This window comes from Misgurnus anguillicaudatus, chromosome 23 (genome assembly GCF_027580225.2).
Source record: "Misgurnus anguillicaudatus chromosome 23, ASM2758022v2, whole genome shotgun sequence".
Taxonomy (NCBI): Eukaryota; Metazoa; Chordata; class Actinopteri; order Cypriniformes; family Cobitidae; genus Misgurnus; species Misgurnus anguillicaudatus.
The window spans coordinates 21,892,939-21,920,000 of NC_073359.2; the positions used below are offsets into that span (position 1 = coordinate 21,892,939).

Below are 27,062 nucleotides of genomic sequence, written 5' to 3' on the forward strand. Positions count from 1 at the left end.
ATTAAATACCAAAGTGAATCTTTTGAATGAATGAATCTCAGTTAAGGACTGGTAATTTAATGGTAAAAATGAATCTTTAGAAATAATTAATCTTAACAAATGAATCTTTTTAATGGATGAATCTCAGGTGAGGACTGATAATTAAATACCAAAGTGAATCTTTTGAATGAATGAATCTCAGTTAAGGACTGGTAATTTAATGGTAAAAATTAATCTTTAGAAATAATTAATCTTAACAAATGAATCTTTTGAATGACTGAATCTCAGGTGAGGACTGATAATTAAATACCAAAGTGAATCTTTTGAATGAATGAATCTCAGTTAAGAACTGGTAATTTAATGGTAGAAATGAATCTTTAGAAATAATTCATCTTAACAAATGAATCTTTTGAATGAATGAATCGCAGGTGATGACTGGTAATTTAATGACAGAAATGAATCTTTTGAATGAAATAATCTTAAAAACGAATCTTTTGAATGAATGAATCGCAGGTGAGGACTGGTAATTTAATGACAGAAATGAATATTTTGAATGAAATAATCTTAAAAATGAATATTTTGAATGAATGAATTGCAGGTGAGGACTGGTAATTTATGACAGAAATTAATCTTTGACTGAAATAATCTTAAAAATTAATCTTTTGAATGAATGAATCTCAGGTGAGGACTGGTAATTTAATGACAAAAATAAATTTTTTGAATAAAATAATCTTAAAAAATAAATCTTTTGATTTAATGAATTTTGTTTAATGACAACAAAAACTTGGTACTTTCCACCCAAAATTTTATTACTGAGCTGAAAACATAAATATTTTTTAAAGAATGAAGTAACATAAAATTTAAAAAATTTTACCAGTCCTTACATGAGGAATTTCAAAAAGTTATTGTAACAGTCCTGATAGCTTTATGACAAATAATACAAAGTATGTGTGCAAAATGGTTTCCACATAATTTAGAAAAAATGATGAGCTAATGTCACATGACTGAATAATGTAGTTAAACTATTAGCTTTTACTAATTGTAACTGCTTACTCAACACAACTCATTTACTTACAAAGACAGTCAGATAAAACAGACTCTCCTTGGGATGGTCATACTATTTCTCCTTTGATTCGTTTGGTTGACTCCCTCTAGCATGTGTTTTGTCACCATACTTTACACCATCCTAGACTCTAACAAAATCAGATCTCAAACATACAGTGCATTCCATAAACAACAGCTTGGTTAGCTGAAAGGAATGTTCTGGGTTCAAGGCACATTAAGCTTTACCCATATCTGTGGCATGCTGTTTCGAAAATCATTGTCTTTTTGTTAATAAAAACAAACCTTAAATCAAAAGTAGACTACAGTTAAAATCTTACTATAGTACAATAGTCTAGGAGGCATATAGCATTGCTCCTGTATAAATGTTTAAAAAAGGATGTTTAAAAGTATAGCCAGAAAAATGTTAAAAAAGCAAGTTTTTCCCATCAAGTTTTTCCAGTGGTCAGATGTACAAAGTACACATTGTGCTAAGTTTGCCCGTTAAACTTCCATTACGGGACGTTGCCAAATAACATGACACACATTCATACTTCCTCTAGTCCCAAAAGCTATAAGCAGTCACAAGTAGTCTTGAACGACGGCCAAGGTGCATTACATCTTTTCCTACAACCAGTGCCCGGGGGTAAACAGCAGAGGGGGAGTGTTTGATTGGGCACACAGGTGCCAAACATCTGTGTATGGCTGGAGGGTGTGGTGTGATGTCATCACCAGACGGTTGCTTGTCTGGAGCACAGGTGTTTTTTGGACACTGTTGTCAGAATGTTCGTCCAGGTGTTTTGAAGAGTGTGTCATCCATTTGACAGATTTGACAGCGAGAGGTGCACACTAAGCATGTCTCATAGTTTTGGCAGCTTGGTGTTGAACTTAGGAAGTCTTAGGATTTCAAGCAACTGTGTTCATGAAAACTACGTAAAACGAGGCTTTGTGAAAGAATGAGGACTGAACTCTGACAATTCAACTATACTTTGAATAGTTTGTTGTAGATCACCAAAAATATGGACGCTTCCCATGAGGGCTTGTGTCCAGAAGCAGTTAGCAGAGCCAGTCGAAACATAGTGCTACATTCTGCATAGTTCCTCTAGCTGTCTGTGCCAAATCCTGCATGTGCAATTGCTTCACATCAGTTTTAACTGAACTTTTTGGTGAATCGAATAAAAAGCAGCGTTTGCTTTAAAATAAAGCCATTATTTTAACCTTTTAAAAGAACATTCCACTTTTTAGAAAATATGCCAATTTTCCAGCTCCCCTAGAGTTAAACATTTGTGTTTTACCGTTTTGGAATCCATTCAGCCGATCTCCAGGTCTGGTGCTAGCACTTTTAGCATAGCTTAGCATAATCCATTTCCATCTGATTAGACCATTAGCTAAAAAATAAATAACCAAAGAGTTTTGATATTTTTCCTATTTAAAACTTGACTCTTCTGTAGAGAGAGATTTATGCTAATGGTCTAAGCAGATTCAACAGATTGTGCTAAGCTATGCTAAAAGTGCTAGCGCCAGACCCGGAGATCAGCTGAATCAGTGCCGGCCTGAGCCTCTTGGGGGCCCTAAGCAGAATGTGTTTGGCGGCCCCCCTCCCACCACGCGGACACAAATGTCACGCTCTAATGTTACATTATAAATGAATACAGTGAGGTTAAATAATGAAAATAATCTATACTTAAATAAAATACTTTATTCTTCAATGTGTCATGTCATATTAACAGGCTATGGAATGTTAAAATTGGCCAACAAGAAAAACCTCATCTGCTGCATCATCAGCTGTGGAGGCACTGACACTTGATGAAACATCAGGGGCGGGAAGAGTTGGTTGTGCTCCAAAGTACTTCAACAGTGTTCCTGAAAAAAATAGCATTGGATAAGTGCATAGTTGATCGAGCAGAATGAGTTTATTTTGCTAATTTTTCATTACTTACACAACAAGCAATAAATAAATAAATATGAGGATAGCACTGTTACATCACTACCCACCATATAAATAAGATTGAAGTCTATTTTCATCACAGAAATCTCCCTACCCAACATGGTATTGGTATATATTCTCATAAAGTCCAATACCATCTCATACCAAAGATCTTAGACAGAGAGCGCATGTGCTTTGCCTATGAAGCTGGAACGTTACCGATGTTGGAACATTCACTTCAACACATACAGCAATGCTAGCTAGGGGTGTGATGGATCACAAAACTCACGGTTCGGATCACATTATGGTTTTTGAGGCACAGATCTGATCATTTTTCGGATCAGCAGAATAAGGGGTTGGAAAAACTAATAAAAAATGAGGAAATTACTTACAAACATTTATAAAAAGAATAAAGTTGCATGTTAAGTAAGGGCTAAAATCAGCATTAGGTACAGAAATCAAATCAAATGAATCATAACACTTTATTGTATGAATTAAATATAATTATTCTTTTTTTAGAGCTACAGAAGTGATTTTCTCTTTGTCTTGGAAGGTTTGATTAACATTAATGACACAGACTTAAGTAGGTTAATTAAGGTAACTGTCTCTTTAAGAGAAGCACGGACCTGGTTTCTGCCTAATCTATACATAAACCGTCCAAAGACATAAACAAATGTTTTTATTGGAAAAGGGTACTGTGGAGATCATTTTGTTTGTATTTGCCCTGTCAAGAACAGAAAGATTTTATGTTCGTCTCTCCATGTGTGCCCTACTAAGTGCACTTATACGCGGCGCGCTCACACAGACGGAAATACAGACGGCGGAGCATAAAAACGTTATGTTGTTTTCAGTGCTCTATTCCTCAAATATATGTTAATGTACTACAGTATGACACAAAATAGCGTAACTCTCTCTAAAGTTTAAACATCAAGTGTTAGTGTTCTGATCTCTGAAGGGAGCTGAGCTGGGCTGGACAATTTAAACCGCATGGGCATGCAGATTAGAATACTGCTCACTTTAGCGCCTTTTTGCGGGATAAATTGTTTAAAATCACTTGAAATGTTAACTTTTGCAAGCCTTTGAAACACGTGCAAATGATAAACTTTCACTATTTAAGCGCATGCGAGCCGAACCGTGGGTCGATCACGGTCACGGATTAACGTCGATCTGTCACACCACTAACACAAATTAAACATACTGTATATAATCATGCAAACATACCTTTATCTTGCTCTTTTTTTCTCATCCTCGGTCCTCTTCTTTGTTCTCTTTTCTGCCCCAGAGGGATATATCCTTTTTTGTGACATGTCAAATGGCTCATCATTGTTTACAGTGAGTGACGACGTCGTGCACTTGCGCGCTGAGACCCCTGAAACGTCAGTTGGAACTGTAATCGAAAAAAACTTTCAGAAACTTGTACGAACCCTGGCGAAGTGCATTCGGCACAGAAATACTCTGCAACATGCCCAACTGCTCTTTTGACACTTTGCCTACTTTAGCATGAAGAAACAACTCTATAACTGTGTTAATAAGTCAGAATGCTTGAAATACCATTGAACCCCCCCTTTAATAATAATAATAATAATAATAATAATAATACATAATTAGTAATAGTACATTAATTAAAATCTTGTTAATAATAATAATAATAATAATGCATTTTAGTTTGTAATTTGCCTTTCTTTCTAAAAGTGCTACAACACATTGTAAACATTGAAAATAACACTAAAACAACGAAATCTTGGTAAATGACAACGATCACAAGAACAATACCAATGATAAAGCCTTAATAAAAATATATGAAGCGCTTAGATGCAAAACCCTCTATGGGGTGGATCATACAGAATGCGTTTCTGGTGGTGGCAGGTGCCTTATTTTAATTGTTTTGTATAGGCAGTGAGCGCGCTGTTTATGCTTGCTGAACGCCTCGTGTTTTTGCAGAAGTGCTCTGAATGCCTGAAGTTAAAAAAAGGAAACTCTGAGCAAAAAAGTGGAATGCGGAGATAGGCGGGCCTTTTGTTGTGGTGACAGAAGTATAAATGTCTTGGAATAACGAGAGACTGCACTCACTGTCTCCTGTGTGTTTGTGCACCCCTCAATCAAGTGCCCTCATTTTAAAGTTTCTGCTAATATGACAGTTAACAGCAAACCGAAGTTTCCAGAGTGCTCACGCTTTAATATTTGATTGACAGGACAGCAGCCTTGGCGGTTGCCTTGCAATATAAAAAACGCCTCGGTTAAAACACGTTCTGTGTGATCGGCCCCTAACTGCGTCTGACATTTTTTCTTGTAAATAAGCATTTTTTTTAAGTCTCTTATGTTTAGGTTCAGTAATTTCACTTAATGGCAATGAAATGGTTAATAGTCAGTAATAAAAATGCCTTATTTTCACAAATCTCATTTCATTGGTATTTAACTAATTTGACTGTCTTTCACAGCAAAGTCCTCTAAGTGCATGCAAGCTTACTTGTTTACTACTTAAGAATTAAATATTACCCAAAGTATTAGCAATCACTAAAAATGACTGAATCATCTTCATCTTGATTTTTAAAAACATAAGGAGGAATTATTTCTACTGTATATTTATGCCAGTTTCTTTTCAACAACAAAGTCGAATGTAACAGTTCTTGATACATTCAAAGAAAAGAAGTTGTTTGAAACATCAATCAAACCATCACTAGTTGTTTCTAGAAATCAGTAAACCATACTCTTATGCTCAGTTATGAGGTTAAGAACCGTCTGTTCACCTCTTCATTCATTCTTTTTTAAACAAAACACACCACACCAAATAAGGAGAAGTGCTTCAGACTGAATTTGGACCAGGCCGTGCATTCTCACAAGTGGTTAGATATGAAGACGGGTGGGGGAGTGCAAGGGAATGTGTGTGTTTTGGGGAGGGAGTGACTTTGGTCGGGTTATGTAGAGCGGTCCAACATCGCTGGCAGCTATTGGTTTCAGGCAACATCAGCTTCATTGTTCTGCTCTCCTACATCTCCAGCTTCGCCTCCCATCCATCCCTCTCACTCCGCTTTCAGCCGAGGACCGAGAACCTAGTTTGTTCGTAGTTTCCTTGAACTTAAGACTTGCAAACATGGAGGCCATCAAGAAGAAGATGCAGATGCTGAAGCTGGACAAGGAGAACGCCATCGACCGGGCGGAGCAGGCCGAGACGGAGCAGAAAGCGGCGGAGGAAAAATGCAAGCAGGTTGGTGAAAAATCAGATTGATTTGAAATCCACATTTTTAAACTGTCATACCCTTTCAAAAAGTATTTCCTATGCATCTAAGGAGTTTGCATTAGTACCAAATATCTGGTACGCATATCTGTACCTAAATGGTACTAGGACCTTTTTAAAGGGTTCTGCCTCAGTGACAGCTTGGGACCATTTTTCTGACAATGTAATCCATCAAGGATTGCTAACGTTAATTCCCAAAATAGATCTACTAATCTCTGTGTAAACATAAAGTAATGATGCTGCCATTATTTTAAAGTCATTTTTACCCCCTGTAATTTTGTGAAAATTGACATTTTGACCCCATTTACCAATTAGTGGATTAATTATTTTTCTGTTGTATTTAATATTTTGGCTTTTCGTCATTTAAGTATGTCTTTCTCTGAAAGAAGTATCATAAAAATCGAAATTTCGAGACAGGGATGTTTCCAAAATACCCTACAGTAGTTTCCAAATATCAAATACGTTTTGGGGCCTATATACAACACAAAGATTATTTTATGTCCAGAAGATAAATTTTTCATTGGGCAAAAAATGTGTGTGTCTGCGCCAGACAGCAGACGACTCCAGGCCGGATCCCCACCGAAGTCAGCAGCTCCGGTGCGGATCTGGCTCGAAGTCGCCTGCCGTCTGGGTCTAAAGAAAATCACAGAAAGTCTGGAAAACATTGAGCTGTTAATGTTAAATGTTTGCTAACTGCCAACAGATGCATTCCTCACTAAGTGAATATCACGACAAGTGAGTCCATTAATATTTGTCCCACCATTTAAAAGGCACCAAAGGTTATAAATGGAAAAGATAAGTGGAGCTATCTGGCATACCAGCAGATAAACCCAGACCCCTTCTTGAAAATGAGAGCACAGCCAAACTGATAGCAACAGATTAGCAAAGTGTTTGTGAAGTCAACAGTCACCACCAACTAAAATTAAACCTACTTATCTCATGTCCACATTAAAGAGTACGAAATAATATAACATTATATAGCTATACAATACATCTAAATTTGACCAATATGTTATGCTATAAGAAATATCAAATCACAATGCTAAATTATAATGCGGGTCAAAAAGTGCATCTTTGTACCTAAAGAGAGCATAAAAGTTGTTGTACCATTTTTTTTTAAATGTAAACATTTACTTTCTCTCACAAAGCTGGAGGATGAGCTGATGAGCCTTCAGAAGAAACTCAAACAGACCGAAGATGAACTGGACAAATACTCCGAGGCCCTAAAAGACGCCCAGGAGAAACTGGAAATGTCCGAAAAGAAAGCCGCTGACGTAAGTGACGCATTCCTATCTAGAGTTCAATAAAAGGGTCATCAGACTGAACCATGACAGATTCTTCTAGCTCAGGGTACGAGGCCTTTGTTATGACGCTTGTACTTCCAATCGCTTCCTGTTGGTCTCACAGGCATTTAGGGCCCCACCCCGATGTTAGGACTCCCACCACAATGTTTGGAAATGAGTCCATTACCTCCCACCACCCTTCTTTTATGTATAAATATGCATGTGTGTGTATTTGTGACCCTGTCTGTGAAATCCAGACTAAAGTCTCAAAGTCTCAGTCTTTGATGTGACCTTACTCAGTCAATTATGTAGAAACATTTTAATGTTTTATGTAGAAACATGCAGGCAGGGTCACATATAATGTGTATACACATGCATATATTTATATACATATGCATGTTGGCCCCATACCAGGTTTATGACATAATTTTAAGTGTCGCGATGGCAATAAATACATCAATAAAACATGTCAACACAAGAGAAGCCGTATATCAAACTTCTACAGTTCAGTATTAAGGTGTACAATTGCAAATGACATCATTTTAAGCTGATATGAATCAAAGTCATCAGGTAGACTTCATGGCCACCACCTGTCGGAACGTGTTCGGCCCGGAGAATCTGTGCTTCCGGATGTGAATTTGCTGTGATCACACCTGCACGGGTCTGAACTGGTACATCCTGTCCATTGCATTGATAAGCTCGGGTTTCTCCTATTGTGACCTCAAAGGAAATGAGCGCATAGTTTGAGAAGGAAGCTAAGGAGGGGCGAATAGGTTGTATGTAAATCCCAAATGATTCCAGATCCACTTGGGAAGGGTAAGGTTCCCTCTGATATTGCGAAACATAGTTTTGCGTCATGTTCATTTAAGGATTTTCAATCATCCTTCTTTGTCATCCACTATAACAATGGTCAAATTATGTACCCCAGCTGTCTACCCTTTCGAAAAGTACAACTTTGCACCTATACAAAGTTCATATTAGTACCACAAATTGGTTCCAAATGTATACATATCTGTACTTAATGGTCTTATTAGGTCCTTTTAAAGGGTACTGCCTCAGTGAGGGGTACATATTTTGAATACAAAACTTAATGTCACATCAACACAATTCTTCTGAATAAATTAATTATTTGTAAAATGATTCAGTTTTCTCTGTGCTAAACTGAGAGGCATGAAACCGGGATCAAACTAGTTTGGGTTACTTGGAGCCTTTCCCTAAAAACTTTGCTTCGGACGAACCATATGTTATGCATTAGAGACTGTAAGCGAATTATTGATCTCAATTCAAAAAGAAGGGAAATAAATGGTGCACTTCCATGCGAGCGAGACTTTAAGATGAACGAGGGATTTCGAACGTCTGTTACTGATCAGTTGGAAGAACGGCAGGGGAGACCGGGGCTTCGGTTGCCATGTAGCAGGCCAGGAATTTCAAGAATGTAGGAAAAGAAAACAGAAAGGGCCATACTCCTGTGACTAATGAAATCAATGCTTTTAGATTCCTGCCTCGACTAAAGCAAACTTTGACGGAAATAAGCACATCAGAAATATTGTGTAACATCAGGAGTCAGGACTATTTAAATGTGAGGCTTGTACGTCACGGCGTCTCACTAATAGAAATAAAAATGCTGTAAAAACTGAAATTTGGTCTAAATAGTTTGATTACTAACTATCTATGCTATTAAAAATGAATGACAAAATAGAAAAAACAGCAAAAAACGGTAATCTGTAATGTCAATACTTTACAATAAGGTTGTATTTGTTAACATTAATAAATGCCTTAGCTAATATGAATGCTAATGCTAATGTTAGTTAACCCCAATACAATTATTCATGTTAGTTCATTGTGCATGAACTACTGTTAACAAATTTTAATAAAAAAAATGTAAATGCTGAAATTAACATGTACTAAGATTAATAAATGCTGTAGAAGTATTGTTTATTGTTAGTTCATGCTAGCTAATGCTAATCTTATTAGTTTGATATATGGTAATAAATAAATATGGTCTTAGACAAAAAATGGATTTAGGACAAAAGGGGCCAAAAATGAAGAGGATTCCGGCGCGCCCCGCCCACTGTGACGTCACACCGAGCTAACTTTTCCACGCTATTGGACGGTTGAAAGCGTAACTTTCCTGCCTCCTTAAACTCTATCACACATCACATTCCAGATGACTCCGTTAGGCAGGAAAAACCTCCTGTGAAGACTTTTTAGGGTCCAAAGCTATTTAGTATTTATCCGAAACTCAAGTGAAAAGAATCTGAAAGGTCTCGTTTGGTTTCTTTATTTTGCACTGGCCGTCCAAACACAGCAGTTTTCGTATTATTGTAACGTATTTATTCTTGAAACTTTTTTGCACAACTTTTTTTTGACTGAAGTCGCGGATTCTTGTTTGAAGTGTTAAATAATATATAAAGTAGGTAACAAAATGACAGGTGTGACTTCTTTGGACGCGGTTAAGAGAAAAATCCAGACTTTGCAGCAGCAGGCGGATGACGCGGAGGACCGAGCCGTTGCTTTACAGCGCGAGCTGGACAATGAACGGGGACTCCGGGAGAAAGTAAGGAAAAAAAAACTTGACTTCCTCGTGTTATTTATGTCTTCTGACTTCATTCGCGTTTGTTTCGCAAGCTCGTCTCTCCCATCCTGATCCTTTTGTGCAGACAAGCGTCTATAAAAAGCTGTCATGCCTCTTTGAAGACGATAATTGTATGTTTAGGTGAACAGTCAGTTAGACCTGGATGTGAACGTGAGGATGTGGAAAGAAAGGCGTTGGTTCAGCGATCTGATTGGTCCAACAACCGCTTTTACACACACACGTTTGACCTGCCAAAAGCCCAAATGTTTGCCCAGAGCGGTTTTTACAGACTTTTCTCGGTTTATTTCGTTTCATAAACCGTTTAAAATTGTATAAATATTTTTAATAACTAAGCAAATGTAGTCTGTAAAGTACAAAGCGTAACTAACTTAGCAATAACTAGCCACAATACAGTTGCATCCTGTCTGTCTGTCTATCTATCATGTGTGTATCTTGTCTATCTGTCTGTATATCTGTAATCTGTCTGTCTGTCTGTCTGTCATGTGTGTATCTTGTCTATATAATCTGTCTGTCTGTCTGTCTAACTATCTATAATCTGTCTGTCTGTTCATCTATAGTCTGTCTGTCTGTTCATCTATAGTCTGTCTGTCTGTCAATCTGTCTGTCTGTCTATCTATCTATCTATCGTCTGTCTGTCTGTCTGTCTGTATCTTGTCTATCTATATTTCTGTCTGTCAGTCTGTCTAACTATCTATAATCTGTCTGTCTGTTTATCCATCTATAATCTGTCTGTCTGTCTGTCTATCTATCTATCTATCTATCATCTGTCTGTTTTTCTATCTATAATCTGTCTGTCTGTCTGTCTGTCTGTCTGTCTGTCTATCTATCATCTGTCTGTTTTTCTATCTATAGTCTGTCTGTCTGTCTGTCTGTCTATCTATCTATCTATATATAATCTGTCTGTCTGTCTGTCTATCTGTCATGTGTGTATCTTGTGTGTATCTTGTCTGTCTATAATCTGTCTGTCTGTCTAACTATCTATAATCTGTCTGTCTGTTCATCTATAATCTGTCTGTCTGTCTGTTTATCTATCTATCTATATATCTATCTATCTATCTATCTATCTATCTATCTATCTATCTATCTATCTATCTATCTATCTATCTATCTATCTATAATCTGTCTGTCTGTCTGTCTGTCTGTCTATCTATCTATCTATAATCTGTCTGTCTGTCTGTCTTTCTATCATGTGTGTATCTTGTCTATCTGTCATGTGTGTATCTTGTCTGTATAATCTGTCTGTCTGTCTAACTATCTATAATCTGTCTGTCTGTTCATCTATAGTCTGTCTGTCTGTCTGTCCATCTGTCTGTCTATCTGTCATGTGTGTATCTTGCCTACCTATATTTCTGTCTGTCTGTCTATCTATCTGTCTATCTATCTATAATCTGTCTGTCTGTTTATCCATCTATAATCTGTCTGTCCATTTATCTATCTATAATCTGTCTGTCTGTCTATCTATCTATTATCTGTCTGTCTGTCTGTCTAACTATCTATAATCTGTTTGTCTGTTCATCTATAGTCTGTCTGTCTGTCTGTCTGTCTGTCTGTCTGTCTATCTATCTATCTATCTATCTATCTATCTATCTATCTGTATCTTGTCTATCTGTCTGTCTGTCTATCCATCTATAATGTGTCTTTTCTGTCTTGTCTATCTGTCTATCTATCTATTTTGTCTGTCCATCTCTCTATCTTGGTTCCAACATACAACTTTTGTTTAATCTGAGACCCACCATAAAACATCTAAAAAATCCAGGAGCTTTTTAAATCTTGTATAATTGCTTCCATTGCTATAATTATTTGTAACTAGTCAAAGTCATCACTAGTCAAAATGTAAAATAGTAATTTGAAAAACTTGCAGAGCTAATTTGCTTGAACTTTCCAATTTAAGACAGTAGCATTTTTTTACATTTTGTATTTGTTTATAATGTCAATCTTATTATTATGTATTTGTCCTCAATCTAACATATTGGTCTAAATATTGATCCAACTACAGACAACTGAAGTCTTTCTTTGATGCCAATATCAAGTTGTAAGGATATTTTGTTATAGTCTCTCATTAAAAAAAAATGTTGGCATGGTTGAACTATAGAAAGATGCTCTCAATCTGAAGATTTTACATCATGGTGCCGCACAACTGTTTAATTTATTCATAAATGTTTCATACAATAGTTTTAGAGTTCATCTTTTACATAGGAGACATAAAGGATGTCACATCACATCAGCCCCATCCCGAGCTCCCAGAGGAACTGGGTCAGGATGTTGGCTCTTGTTTCACATTTAAGTTTCCTGTGGACCCTCTTCTCATACTCAGATGACCATGCAGATATGCAGGAAACTGGGATTGCTAAAAAGTGCTTTTCAGAAGGTGGTCCTCAAACCTTCAAAGATCAAAATTGTGTGATTTCAGATTTGATTTTGAATAGTTTTTTATTACATTGCATTAAGTCAGTGGCCTCCATATATGGTACATTTTGAATACTTGGTCCTTTACAGTGACAGGACACTGTCTGACTTGCTTATGACAGGGGCCGACATGACCTTTGACCCTTCACAGTGGTGCTCGATAACATGACACCATATGTAAAGAGTTTTGAATGTATGACTATGGAAGTCAATGGGGCTTCTCATTGTTTTGGTTACATACATTCCTCAAAATATCTAACATGAGAGTGATTAAATGATGATAGAATTAGGATTTTTGGGTAAACTATCCCTTTAAGGACATATGGTTTACTTCATTTGCTCTTTTTGCTTTTGTTTGATAAACCTTATTTTCACATGAGTCCATACAAAGGTCAATATATTGATAATGTTTGCTCAATGTCATGCATAAGTACTGCCAATCACAGGACATCAAGGCACCAAAAATTGGGCGATTCCACCAAATTTTAACACTAAATGGATAATTGGATGTCATTGTGGTTACAAATCTGATCTGTTTTAATCTGTTCAGCGTGGATTTTCTATTGGGTTGGTCATTTGGCATCTCTGGTGGGAATTCGTTGTGTGGCGTGAATATAGCCAGCGTTTGGGTTTGTCACGTACGCGATAAACTGTTCAAGGCTGCATTCAGGCCCTGCATGTGACTTTGTTTCTTGATAACATATGGCTTCATTTGCCTTTCAGTGATTTTAAATGTTTTTAGTATTTCATCACTAACATTCTCCTGGTCTTATTTGACCATATATGGCTTGCGTCTAAAGCAGCTGGAGAATGCAGTGACTGAGGAAAGGGCACGACGCATGGGGGAGTTTCCTGACCCCCGAACTGAATGAGTTTGTAGGGAGGGAAGAGGAAGTGGAGTGTGTCCATTTCCTCTGGATTTTCTTGCTCTTGGCCTCTCATTGTGGCTTTCATTTATTTGGAAAGGGTTAATAATACCTGACCTTTTGATATGTGGCAAGTTAACAGCATTCTTCCTTTGAAATGCTGATTAAATATATGTGAATAAATGACCCCATTTTAATGTCAGACTGTCTGACTCAGTCATGAATCGCATATTCAAATGCTTTGTTGAATGATGTGTTGCGCTCTACAATTGAGTAATACATCATCTGTTTGTTCAGGCAGTTTTCAGTCACTGGATGACTGTCAGTACATAAAACTACTAGGCTGTGCATTATAGTGAGTTTTGTAGTACGTGGCCGGAATGCTTCGATTTATGATGTAGATTTATGTGTTTAATAAAGCTTAGACCGATTTATGCCGTTCAGTATTAAACCAGCTGTAAAGAAAGCCAGAATATATGTGGTATATTAAAGCCACAACATGTAAGATTTTATCCAGAGAAATTCCTGTTTTAAATAATGGCACCCTTGTAATTGTCATCTTTTTAGTGACTTAAAGGGACTGTAAGTAGGATTTTAAGTGTTTTATTAATCAAAATCAATGTCTTAGTTCATAAATATGTCCTCATTGGTGTTAAATGACCTCTGCCAATGATCTGACTTTTCTTTGTAAGCTTAGAATTTCTTCTTTTTACTTACATTGAGTGGGTAATTCCAAAGAGGCTTCCATGTCGTTCCGCCGTATTGATAAACTATAATAGCAGAGAGGGACAAAAAGCACTAGCCTACCAACGCGTTTTCATTTAGAACACGTGAACCAGCTGAAAAGAACGAGGAGATCAGTGAGTACATAACGCCTACCGTAGTTGCAACACACATTTGGAAAAGCGAGGCGCTAGAGAGCACTATTCGTTTGAATGCAAAATACAATTTCACCACTAGATGGGGGTAAATCCTACTTACTGTCCCTTTAAAGTCGCAATGAAATTAAAATGAAAAACGGAATATTGTGGGTTTTTTTTACAAATGATTTATCTGTGAGCTTCATTGTTTAAAAAAAAATCATGTGCCCTCATAATCTTTAATCAAAAATGCAAACTCCTCCCCTCCTCGAAACGATCTCTCATTATTTCCAGTCATATGGTATGACAGATGGGCGGGGTCCAGGAAAAGATCGCAGCGATTAGCAAATAGCAACATGACCCAACCTTTTTACTTTCAGAAGCCATTTCACTCGGTTATACATCACCACTGGGAAAATAAGATAATCGCTACTTACGTTTCATGCCAACTTTAATATCCGTGCTATCTTCCGTTTCCTGTTTTAGACACTATGGCAATGAACGTGGACAAATGTGGAAGGTGTGATTTATACAGCATCTCACACGTAGCTAATTTATTACGATAGCATAAAATAATGCAATCAAACGTACAGGTAATACCACATTATTTATTACCAAATCCGTAAACATGATTAGGAAATTCCATACGTCTCTGGACTGTGAAAACAACATCTCCCATCGTTCCACTCTCCTTCATAACATCATTACCCTGGGTTCACACCAGCCGCGTTTGAAGTATCAAATTCGCGTCTACCGTCGAACATTTTGAGTTTACTTGCTTAATTCGCACGTGAAAGACGTGCGTGAAATTCTAGTCATCGAGACATTCACACGGATATTTGCGTCATGGGAGGGGCGACTCCGCTCGCTTCCTCTAATCACGTCATTGCTAGAGCAAGCTCCTGATTGGTTAACCTGTTGGTTAACTAGGTGCGCCGCCCTAAACACCTCATTCGCGCCGCGAGACCTCCAGATGCGCGTCAACGTGTCTTTACATTGACTTAACATTGAAATCACTTGCGCTTGACGCCTCTACAGCGGCTGATCTGAACACAGCATTAAACTTCCCATTTGTTATTGTGTAATAGTGACCTCTAGTTGTGAAAATCTACATATTGTGGCTTTAATACTAAGGGCTGGGTATTGTGACCAACTCGAAAGATGGCGACATCTTCAGGACGAGAGGTGAAGTTCAGATAATATTCACACATTAACAATCTATTTAGAGATTTCGCGATATTTGATCATTTAAATTCTATCAATTACATTTTTTTTTACTTTTTACTACCACTGTTCACATTCCACAAGGGACTTGGTTTTCAAAATACCAGAAGCTCAGAGATCTCTTTTTTCTTCCTAGAAACTCTAAGGGGCGGTTTCTCAGACAGGGATTAGCTTAAGCCAGGACTAGGCTAGGCCTTAGTTTAATTAGAAAATATAACTAGTTTTAACAAACATGCCTTACTAAAAACATTACTGCCGTGCATTTGGAGGCAAAACAAAGAGTATGTATTTTAAGATATGTCAGTGCAAGTTGTTTTCAGCTTAACTTTTTTTTAGTCTAGGACTGGTCAAATCCCTGTCCACTTAAAGTTTAAGAGTTTTTGGCTGCCAGATTTTCCAACTATTCTGACAGAATTGCATGCTTGCTCAATCCACACTGTTAGAGAGCCGTGGTGATATTTGTCATAATTATACTGCAATTATCAATGCGGTAAGTGGGTAGTCGGGTCACAGAGTAAGTGCTACAGAGGCACCATTGTGCTCAATCTGAGGCCAGTCTTTGTTGGGTGGCGGTCGTAAAGGGTGAAAAAATGTTTTGCTTGAGCCTGATTGTACAAACAATGTTCAAGTTGTAGTATAACGACATCATCATTCCCACACCATTTAAAATGTTACTTAAACATTATTTAATACCCCAAAGGCATACAGTGTTAACCTAACTTTAAAAGTTTATATATAATTGGTCCCAAAGCATTAAGAAAATAGGTTGTATTAACCTTGGACCTTTCCTGGTCATTAGGCTGAGGGTGATGTGGCGGCCCTGAACCGCAGGATTCAGCTGGTGGAGGAGGAACTGGACCGGGCACAGGAGAGGCTGGGTACCGCACTTCAAAAACTGGAAGAGGCAGAGAAGGCAGCCGATGAGAGCGAGAGGTCAGTTGAAGTCTTATGCTTATGTGAATTATCCTTAAAACCATATCTACAAGTGCTTCTAAAGTGAAGCATTGTATATAAAGTTCATCATATTAACACCGCGCTTAAAACATTTTAAGAGTTCTCCTGAGTGAAGACTTCACAATTGCAGACACTCCATTGATTTAACCATTTCACACAGAGGTATAAAGGTCATTGAGAACCGTGCCATGAAGGACGAGGAGAGGATGGAGATCCAGGAGATGCAGCTAAAAGAAGCCAAGCACATCGCAGAGGAGGCCGACCGCAAATACGAAGAGGTGAGTCACAAACATCTGGAGTAACTCCCAACGCTTGCAGATGTTCGAAGCTCATTATCTAAACGTATCCGTATCTGCTACAGGTCGCCCGTAAACTGGTGATCCTGGAGGGCGAGCTGGAACGAACCGAGGAGAGAGCCGAAGTCGCCGAAATGTATAACTGGCTTATTCTTGCACTTTACGAATACGCTAACGTGTTTGTTTGTGATTGGCTGGTTAAAACGTTTGTGTTTTTTCAATTGTGTGCTTTCAGCAAAGCTAGCGATTTGGAAGAGGAGTTGAAAAATGTTACCAACAACCTTAAATCTCTAGAGGCTCAGGCGGAAAAAGTAAGCAAACGGCTACTTAGCATCGGAGCTTGGTCACAAAATTGCAATTATAGAGTATTGCTTTACTTTAAATGGGTTAGAAATTGGGATTTACTGCATGTGTGAAGTGGATCGCTTGTAACATTGTTGTGTATGATTCAGTACTCAGAAAAAGAAGATAAATACGAAGAGGAAATCAAGGTTCTTAGTGATAAGTTGAAGGAGGTAAAGCGAGACAAAACTGAAGGTTACAGATAAGCAGCCCATCATTATCCTGAATGTCGCCTTAAACTTCCTTATTGTGTTTATCAGGCCGAGACCCGTGCAGAGTTTGCGGAAAGATCAGTGACCAAACTGGAAAAATCCATTGACGACCTGGAAGGTACGAACGCGTTAACTAGCTTGTTTAAAGCAGTCTGGGTTCTTTATAAACAAGCGCAGTGGGAAACAACTAGTTGATTCGTTTTATCCAGTTGTATCCAGTCAGATTCATCGTTCACAAACATCCCTTCACATCATTTTGCTTTGACTTGACTTGGTTTTAATTATTTCATTTAATAATTAAGATATATATTCGCCTTATTTTCATGAGCTCTTTCATGTCTATTAACTTTCTCGTTTCTTTGTTCTTCTCCATGCTGGTTTCTGTCCATTGCTGCTTCTCATCCTTTGCTTTCCCGCATCTCCTGCCTACCTTCAGATGAACTCTATGCTCAGAAGCTGAAGTACAAAGCCATCTCTGAGGAGCTGGACCATGCTCTCAATGATATGACTTCTTTGTAGATGCATCTCTGTCCTGTTCTTGCTTTCTTAAATTTCATGCCACCTATCTGCCTTCATTCCGTGTGCCTTGCTTTTGTCTCAATAAAGCACTCTCATTGTCTCATTTCAGACTCTCAGTCTTCTGTTCTCTGAATCTAGGTTCTTATATAAAGATATCATACTGGAACCCCTAAGCAACAACTCAACGTAACCTGTATTGGGTTTTTTTTAGATGTCAAATAGATTAAAAATTATATGACCATGGAGTACCAGTGTAGATTCGTTTTTAAAGCCTTTGTCATGTATGTGGTATTCAGAGATCCACAAAGGTGAGGTTACAGTACGTTTTAATCATGATTTGGTTTAACTGTGTATATGTAATGTCTTTAATCATCACTGTTTTACTAGCTGAAACACTAACCAATGAAAGAGAAAGTAATATTTTGTACTTTCTTTTCTAACACCGTTACGTGCTAATGAATCCTTTATGAAAATGCAACAAATTGCAATACCTCTCGCGGCCCACATAGGTCCCCTCCCAAATGGCGCACTTCATGGCGTCTCGTGGCCTTAAATTGTGCGTGCTCGCTTATGTGCTGAGTTCAGACTGCACGATTTTAGCCCTGATTTTGAATCGCGACAGGTTTTGAGAAATCGCAGACAAATGCCCGGAATCACAGGCAAATCGAGTGACAATCACACAGTGTGAATTATCAAAAACGTGATCTGAGAGAATCGCCGTCGAGTCGCCGACACCCGTGAGATATTTGGCATGCTAAATATCTGGACCTGTCGGCGATTCAAAATCATGCCATGTAAAATGTGTTTTGACTGAAAATACCACCGGCGATGACCTACAGCCAATGAGAGAGCAACATACAGTACAGTTGGAAGTTCGGGGAGGAGTCTCTCCAAACATTTCCTCCTTCATAATCTTTATTTCTTCTTCTTTCTGCTGCAAATGAGCGCACATGCAATTTGGATGGTAAGCTTCTTGCGAGCTACCATTTTTATTAATAATCCTAGTCTCACGTGAGAACTTCGGTCTTGCACGCGTGACCTTGTGTTGTTTCCTTCGCGTCACTTCTCGCGTGCGTTTGGTTGTGAGACGTAGTTTGCGGACCAGGACAAAGTTGTTGCCGATTCTTCCTACGGTAAAGTCATGCAGTATGAAAACCCCTGTCGCCAATCCATCATGTAGTCTGAAACAGCAGCGACTGAACGCTACCTCAGATAACATCTGTGACCCGACTACTTTGAAAATCGTGCAATCTGAACTCGGCATTAGTCTACAAGTCAGTAGTGTGCTCATCAACGCCCCCTTTGCATCCTTGATGCGGTCTTCGGCAAAGTGTCAAGGGTCCCTAAACTACATGATGTCATCAAAGTGTGGACTTTGAGGAAGTCCACAAGTCCGGAGTATGCCATTTGGGACAGGGCCATACTACATGCCCTTGTACACGTATGCGCAACCTACGTGTACAATGTATGCAAAGTTTCAAAAATCCTGGGGTGCGCGTACTGTACATTAAAATGGTGCATACCTACACGTAAAAAATAGACAATACTTCAGGTTTTACTGTACCTTGGTAACAGAGTTTGACAGTAACAAAACTGACACTGACTAATGCTGCATACACATCAAACGCGAAGCATCGCGTTCCTCGCTCTAGATTACTCGTGGGATTTAACTTTGTGTCATGCAAATTAATCGCTTAAGTTAAATATTTTTAACTTGTGCAAAGATGCGTTTGAGGCAAATAGCGTGTTTTTGCAGCAATCGCTCCGCCCAATTTGCTTCATTCGCGTATATTTGCGTCCTTGCATTGACTTTGTATGTAATCTACTCGCACAAATCGTTGAATTCGTGTTTGGTGTTTACGACACATAATATTTTGACAACAGGAAATCATAATTTTCAGCTACAGAAAACATATTGTTATGGCCTGTGACATCTTGTGATCCATGACAATGAGTACCAAATTATTAAAATAATTAAAAATAAAACCATTCGAAAAAAGGCAGAAAGACAACAATGACTATGGACACCAAATATACCTGCATGTATATAATCACCCACTAATTTACCATCGTGTTTCCATAGTAACCATAGTTTTGCCATCACATTTGCTGTAAAACTATGGTAATACAAACGGTATAAACATGGTTACTACCACACTTTTAATTTTTCTAAGTGAAGAAAATAAGCACCACCCCATGGCACTAAACAACAATTTTATAATTGTTTGTAAATGTTTATTTAAAAAATCATATCAACTTATAACTTTACTTTCTTTTAATGTTTAGAAAAATTATCTACTGCTAAAGAAGAAAACCTCGGAATGCATCAGGTGCTGGACCAAACGCTTCAAGAGCTCAACAGCTTGTGAGATGTGAGAGAAACAACGTCCATTTTACACAAATAGCCTACTTACCCAAGTCCATATTTCGAGCAATTGAGTCCTGTTTCCTCACAGAAGAATAATTTTGTTTTTGGTCCTAGGTTTTTTGTTTTGTTTTTATAATATTTGTCCTATCAAGCGTGACTTCGTTTGCATACGAAGCTCAGATAACGCATTACCAAAAATAGTTAACAAACCGAGCCGTTACTTCCTCGTAGCCTACACATTTCCCTCAGAAACAAAACTGTAGGTATCTTAATAAATGCTATAACTAATGGAATATGTGGACGTGAATTAAAGCAAAATAAATACTATTTACACGAATTTATAATGTTACAGTCCTTTCCCGGTTAAATGAAGACGTGTGTCATTTCTCCCCGTCCATTCTATTATGTGTGTTTATCATCCCACCTACTGGACACATTGTGAACTGCAGTACATTGACATTTTGATCTGATTGATGTTGAATTACTATTTGAAACTTTTGTATTACCTTTATTTGTTTTTATTTGAAGTATTTTATTTGAATAATACCTTTGTGTTATAATACCATGTGTTTTGCATCATGGTTTACCTTGGAGTTACATGCAAATATGCGTTTTTGGTAACAACTTTATAAAACATATGTCTATACATTATTAGGCCTTCAAACAGTTAATGTACATTCAGATGAAAGATTGTAATTCATGTTTTTTCCATTATTTTGTTTTTGAATGTACATGAACTGTTAACGAATGAAAGTTGAAAGCCACAAAATGGGGACCAAAATAAAGACCAAAAGTTTGAGTTTTACAGATTTTGTTGTGAATGCAATTGCGTTTTCTGTCAATTGAGTGTTTTAAAATTCCTCAAAAAATGTCATTTTTTTTACTTTCTTTAATAAATTTATATAAAACTTAATGTGTATGTGATTGATCTTTTTATAAGAAGTTGTGACATAAGACCACAAAAATTTGCATATAAAGTTGTGCAAATGAAGTCCTTATAACGGCATCATTCACAAAAATAATGTTTTATATATTTGCCTATATATTTTATTATATAATCCTTATGATTGAATGAAAATCGATAATTTTATCCCATACAATGTATTGCTGACTATTGCTACAAATTTACCCACGCTACTCTTGACTGGTTTTGTGGTCTAGGGTCACATTTAGTAAATCCTTTTTTTCAAAGTTATACATTATTTTATATAATTTTTGTTGTATATGTATGTTATCTTTTTTGTAGTACAGCTTATTGTGTTCATTAACACATTACCACTTTATATAAAAACGAAAGTGAAACATTTTATATTCTGCAAGCAAAGTTACGAATCCCACCCCTAGACAGGCTTAACTCATGAATATTAATTAGATTCGTGACCAAAGTCTAAAAGGAAGTGCGCTGCAAGAACCGACGACGGGTTACATCAAAGTACCGCCAGAACGATTCGAGAAATCATACGAAGTGTAATTTCTTCTCGCTCTCGCGGCACTTTGACGTCATCCGCCTGACAGTTCTAGCGGCGCCGCATGAAGGCGAATGATTTGCGTTATGAATATTAATTGACACACGTGAGTGGACGATTCAAAACATAATTATCAACGTCATCATGATATCATTAAAAACCAAAATCATCGTACGAATACGATTTGGCGTTCAACTTTTTCAGTATTTAAATCATTATACTTGTTTATTATTGTGAAATACTTGGCTAATGTTAGACTTCTAACAACAACAAGTCGTCTGTCTGTCTGTACTGTACTGTATGTGTTTATGGGGAAATGTTTATCTTGTTTAAACCACACCTCTGAGTTTTTAACAGGTGAGCTCACGTCGCCTGCGCCCAGTAAAACCGTGTGCCTCGACAGGTAAGCGCTTGCTAACGATATTCACTAACTTTATTACAATGTAGATATTTAGAGATTAATAATAATGCAGGGTATTTGTAATAAACCAGCTTTGTTTAGACGCATACTTTATTTGTTATGCTAACGACACATAGACGTTCATTTTGGAAATTACACGTGTACGTTTTTATAATAATTTACTGTGCATATATATGATCTTACAGTACTTATTTAGAATTTATTTAGTGTTATATACAATTTTTATTTAATCCAAATAAGTAAATGTCTTATTTTAACCTAAATAAAAATGCTGTAGTATACTTTTTTAAACCTTACTTCAGTAATACTAAAGTATTTACTACGCTTTTAATATTTATCATAGTTAAAAATACAGAATATTATAGTATACATTTACAAAGTGTACTAATGTATACTACAGTGTTTTTTTCATGTGGGAAGGGATGGTACTGTTGAGTCATATGGTATTTATAGTCGATTTGTTAATTGTTAACCAATTATAGTCTGTTAAACAAATATTGTCCGATACTCCCTTGCTGGAAATACAAGCAAGACCAGCATATGTTGTTTTGGTGCTGGTTTTCTGGTGACCAACAGCATAATTCCCATGCTGGTTTGTTGATGGTTTAGCTGGTGGTCATCAGCATACCAGCACCAGCATCCCATTTTGTTTTGGTGCTGGTGACCATCAGCTAAACCATCAACAAACCAGCATGGGAATTATCTATCTATCTATCTATCTATCTATCTATCTATCTATCTATCTATCTATCTATCTATCTATCTATCTATCTATCTATCTATCTATCTATCTATCTATCTATCTATCCATCTATTACCGCCTAATAGATTTGTTCAAACCTTACTAAATGTCAAATATTCATGTTCTAATTTCTTATTCATTATTACTTATTCATTATTATCTCATGAATATTAATTATTGAAATTAACAAATGATTGAAATAATGAATTATTGAATTATCAAAATAAGCTATTATTATTATTATTAATAAAATAATAATAATTATTATTATTATTATTATATGACTAGTGATGGATACCCAGAACTCTTTTTGAACAGTTCCTGTTATCCAATACCATTACAAAACCTGCCAGGCCATAGAGCTTTGTGTGAACGCATGAATAATTTGCATACTTTCCATGTGTTTTTCATAGATTTGATGACTCTAAAATTCCGAAAATAGAATAAAGAGTAGATATGTAAATATGGCCCAACTCGTACAGATAATACAGATATATACAGAACATAAAAATGTTTGCCTTGCTTTGGATAGAAGTGTCTGCTTAATGCATAAACGTAAATGTAACACGTGTTATTAAAGGGATAGTTCACCAAAAATAAAAATGATGTCATCATTTCCTTACTCTCATGTTGTTACAAACCCGTATAAATGTCTTTGTTCTGATGAACACAAAGGAAGATATTTTGAGAAATGATTATAATCAATCCAATCATAAGCCCCATTCACTTTCATAATAAGACGAATACTATGGAAGTGAATGGGGCTCATGAACGAAACAATCTTCAAAATATCTTCCTTTGTGCTTATCAGAACAAAGACATTTATACAGGTTTGTAACAACATTTTTCATTTCAATTTTTTTGGTGAACTATGCCTTTAAAAATATATTTTATTTATCAAATCATATCTTTTACTATAGGACACACACACTGACTGGATGTCATGGCTTTGGCCTTACCTCAAGACAACGGTAGTCCAGCATTCAGCTGGGTTGCAGACTTCCAGCGTAGCTGCGTTTTAAGAAACGGAATCGTTCCGGAATGGTTCCACGGCACTATTTCCAGAAAGTAAGGGTCATAATTACATAAACAAAGTGTGTAACAAGTGCATATTTGCTCATAGAGGATGTTTGATCTTTAATTATCGTAGACATGATGATGATGTCAGAAAGCAGAAAATCAGGTTAAACGTAACGTGCACATACCAGACACGTAATGTTTTTATCTCTAATCTGCTGCAGGGCCGCGGAGGAAATATTGATGTGCAAACCACCCGGCTACTTCCTCATTCGCATTAGCGAGAGCAGGGTGGGATACACGCTATCACATCGGTAAGTTAGTTTGAATGTGCTCGGTTATCTTCACTGTGTACTAGTGAAGATATGACATTGTTTACATTACCCAGATGAATCAAACAAAGTGTCAGTCTGTATGTTTATCTTCGACTGAATGATTTACCTCTAGAGATGAAGACCGTTGTAGACACTTTATGATTGACATGTTGCCGGATAACCAATACGTAATAGTGGGCGAAAACAACAAACATCGTTCTCTTCACGACCTCGTGGCCTTCCATCGTGGGACCCCCATCCCACCCTCCAGCCAACTGCTGACCGTGGCCTGCGAACAGGTGACATTTACAAAAACCAACAATATGGGTTTCAATGAATGTATGTTGCTTTGTGTGATAGTCAAACGTGCTTTGAACTTTGACCTGGAGATTTTAAGGAACTATTCGTAGATTAAAATCTTCAGCTTTGTAGGTAAACAAATTTGCTTACACAACAGAGAACAGGAACAGTTTTCCACTATAAACATTAGTCATGTATATTGTGTTCATGTAGCTTAGAATTGCATTAGCAGCGCAAAGGTTGTGGGTTCGATCCAAGGGAACACAATGTATTGGTGCAATCCATAACTATAAGTTAGTTTGGATGCATAAATGTGACCCTGGACCATAAAACCAGTCATAAATCTGTTGAAATTGAGATGAATAAATAAGCTTTCGATTGATGTATGGTTTGTTAGGATAGGACAATATTTGGCCGAGAAACAATGGTTATGAAAATTTGACGGTGCAAATTTAAAAAAAAGAAAATATTAAGAAAATCGCCTTTTAAAGTTGTCCAAATGAAGTCCTTAGCAATACATATTACTAATGATAAATACATTTTGGATATATTTACGATAGAGAATGTACAAAATATCTTTATGAAACATGATCTTTACTTAATATTCTAATGATTTTTGGCATAAAACATTGGTAATTTTGACCCATACTACAGGGCTAGTCAACTGGTGGCCCACGGGCCAAATGCGGCCCTCCAATCATGTTTATCCGGCCCGCCGGTCATCTTTGTCGGACTTATGCTGTGTTTACACTAACCGCGTTTCAGGCGTCAAAATCGCATCTACCGCGCCTAGTTTGCCGCTTAAATAGTTTTAATGAATTTGCGTGTGTAGAGAGTACTAGACGCGTGGAAAAAGCAAGAATTTGACACGCGTCATAGGCAAAATCCGCTTCTTGTGGGAGGGGCAAGTGCTATGCGGTTGTCTGTTTGCAAGATGACTGATGTTGATTATGCATTTATCGAGAGAGTTAACGGTTTGTATTTGGTAACCTTATTATAGGGGGGAAAAAAGGGGGCGGGTCGATAAACGTCACGTGACTCAAAACGTGTATTACAACTTACCAGGCTGCCCGATGTCCTCACTGACACTCTTCCAAGCGAGGTCCTTTTTATTCCTGTATCATCTATAGAAATAAGAACTTGTGTCGTATAGCTCCGAGTGACTGCTTACGGACAATATCAAGCGTTCCTTTAGGTTGAATGAGTGACTCCGGGCGGGGCTGCTGCCACAGCAGCAAGCAGGCTCCTGATTGGTTCACGTGGCGCAAAATTCCGGCATAGTTCACATTTTTCAACTCGAGCGTCAGCCGGAAATTCGTCAAAATTCACAAAAAAGCACCATTCACGTGTATCGCGCGTACCACGTCAGGCGCTCAATTTGCAACATTCGCGGCGGAATCGCATCTTCCGCGCTGCGCCAAACGCCTCATCCGCGCCGCGAGACCTTCAGACGCGCGTCAACGCGTCTTCACATTGACTTAACATTGAAATCACTCGCGCTTGACGCCTCTATCGCGGTTGGTGTAAACGCAGCATTAAAATCAGCGTGTTACTGTACATGACAAATGACAACGAATAAACAATTTTTTTGTGCAATGTTGATAGTTGAACTATTAACATTGGCTCTTGGATTGTTAAAGGCGGAGTCCATGATGTTTGAAAGCCAATGTTGATATTTGAAATCACCTAAACAAACACGCCTCTACCCCAATAAAATCTGGACCTTCTGTTGATAGACCCGCCCCACACATACGCAACCCGGCAAGGATGTCGGTTAGTAGACGCTCCTTACTGCTGATTGGCTATAAGTGTGTTTTGGTAGTCGGCCCGTCTCCTTTTCCAAAGCGTTTTTTTTAAAACATCGTGGACTCCGCCTTTAAACTACAATTGTTTTTAAAATATTAAAAAATAAAATATCAGTTTTCAGTAATTAAAAGGCAAAATACTGGAAACAAGATGTGTGCATCTTTTTGAAAACGCATGTTTTTTAATATATGACCTGTAACAAAAACAACATAAGTTATAACATATAGTAATAATAATAATATAAAATAGGTAAAAGTAAAAACAAAATGGTAAAAATAGGGTAAAAGTTTGGCCCGCGACATATTTACAATTTTTAAAATCGGGCCCCCAAAGAAGAGCAGTTAAAGACTTCTGCCATACTATGTATTGTTTTCTATTGCTACAAATATACCCGTGCGACTTTTGACAGTTTTTGTGGTCCAGGGTCAAAAATGTGAAAATATAATGACCCTTGTAAAAGTAAACGTGACTTATTTTTTCACAGGGTGACAAAACTAGCTATGCAGAATTGCTTTTTCCCCAAAGGAGAAACATTAACCCTGTGCGAATTGCACGGACGAATTCTTTACCACAAGAATGTGCAGCACCTCTCTCGAATACCTCCGGGCCCAAACTGACCTCGCCCGTCCAAAACGAATCGCCGACACTATGCACAAGCCCCAGCACAGGACTTTATCCTTGCTTGCAGACAGAACTGACCACCATAAATCTACAAAGCATGGTAATATACAAATATTAATATTAAATCGTATTTTTGTTAGCTTGAGGTTTTAAAAAATAATTGAAGACGGTTATAATCACATATTTGTGACCCTTTGTGAGATTAGGTTTGATTTGATCTTTTTCATTACTTAGTCAATATTAAAGATATCAAGATATAGTTGATGT

The 27,062-nt window shown here is 37.4% G+C and overlaps 2 protein-coding genes and 1 long non-coding RNA gene across 6 annotated transcripts in view; 2 read left to right on the top strand and 1 right to left on the bottom strand.

The window, feature by feature from the left end:
- The window catches only part of tpm4a (tropomyosin 4a), a 38,602-nt gene extending 17,581 nt beyond the window's left edge, over nucleotides 1-21,021 (top strand). The window contains exons 2-10 of one of the 4 annotated variants that reach the window (XM_055216787.2): nucleotides 5,946-6,152; nucleotides 7,331-7,456; nucleotides 16,217-16,350; nucleotides 16,532-16,649; nucleotides 16,733-16,803; nucleotides 16,903-16,978; nucleotides 17,120-17,182; nucleotides 17,270-17,339; nucleotides 20,027-21,021. In XM_055216787.2, coding sequence (XP_055072762.2) covers nucleotides 6,039-6,152; nucleotides 7,331-7,456; nucleotides 16,217-16,350; nucleotides 16,532-16,649; nucleotides 16,733-16,803; nucleotides 16,903-16,978; nucleotides 17,120-17,182; nucleotides 17,270-17,339; nucleotides 20,027-20,109 — 855 coding nt within the window. In that variant the 5' untranslated portion in view covers nucleotides 5,946-6,038 and the 3' untranslated portion in view covers nucleotides 20,110-21,021. Of the gene's footprint in view, nucleotides 1-5,945; nucleotides 6,153-7,330; nucleotides 7,457-9,595; nucleotides 10,023-16,216; nucleotides 16,351-16,531; nucleotides 16,650-16,732; nucleotides 16,804-16,902; nucleotides 16,979-17,119; nucleotides 17,183-17,269; nucleotides 17,340-17,657; nucleotides 17,987-20,026 lie in introns of those variants that run through there. The other 3 variants (XM_055216786.2, XM_055216789.2, XM_055216788.2) reach the window with 3 other exon arrangements.
- On the bottom strand, nucleotides 12,176-16,314 carry LOC129452761 (uncharacterized). Its single transcript, XR_008647237.2, has 2 exons — nucleotides 16,194-16,314; nucleotides 12,176-12,442 (listed from the first exon to the last, which is right to left on the bottom strand). It is a non-coding gene; the product is annotated as an uncharacterized lncRNA (long non-coding RNA).
- Nucleotides 21,022-21,826: 805 nt separating the features above from the next.
- The window catches only part of hsh2d (hematopoietic SH2 domain containing), a 6,057-nt gene continuing 821 nt past the window's right edge, over nucleotides 21,827-27,062 (top strand). The window contains exons 1-5 of the mRNA XM_055216785.2: nucleotides 21,827-21,977; nucleotides 23,658-23,805; nucleotides 23,979-24,068; nucleotides 24,202-24,367; nucleotides 26,659-26,895. Coding sequence (XP_055072760.2) covers nucleotides 23,681-23,805; nucleotides 23,979-24,068; nucleotides 24,202-24,367; nucleotides 26,659-26,895 — 618 coding nt within the window. The 5' untranslated portion in view covers nucleotides 21,827-21,977; nucleotides 23,658-23,680. The remainder of the gene's footprint in view (nucleotides 21,978-23,657; nucleotides 23,806-23,978; nucleotides 24,069-24,201; nucleotides 24,368-26,658; nucleotides 26,896-27,062) is intronic.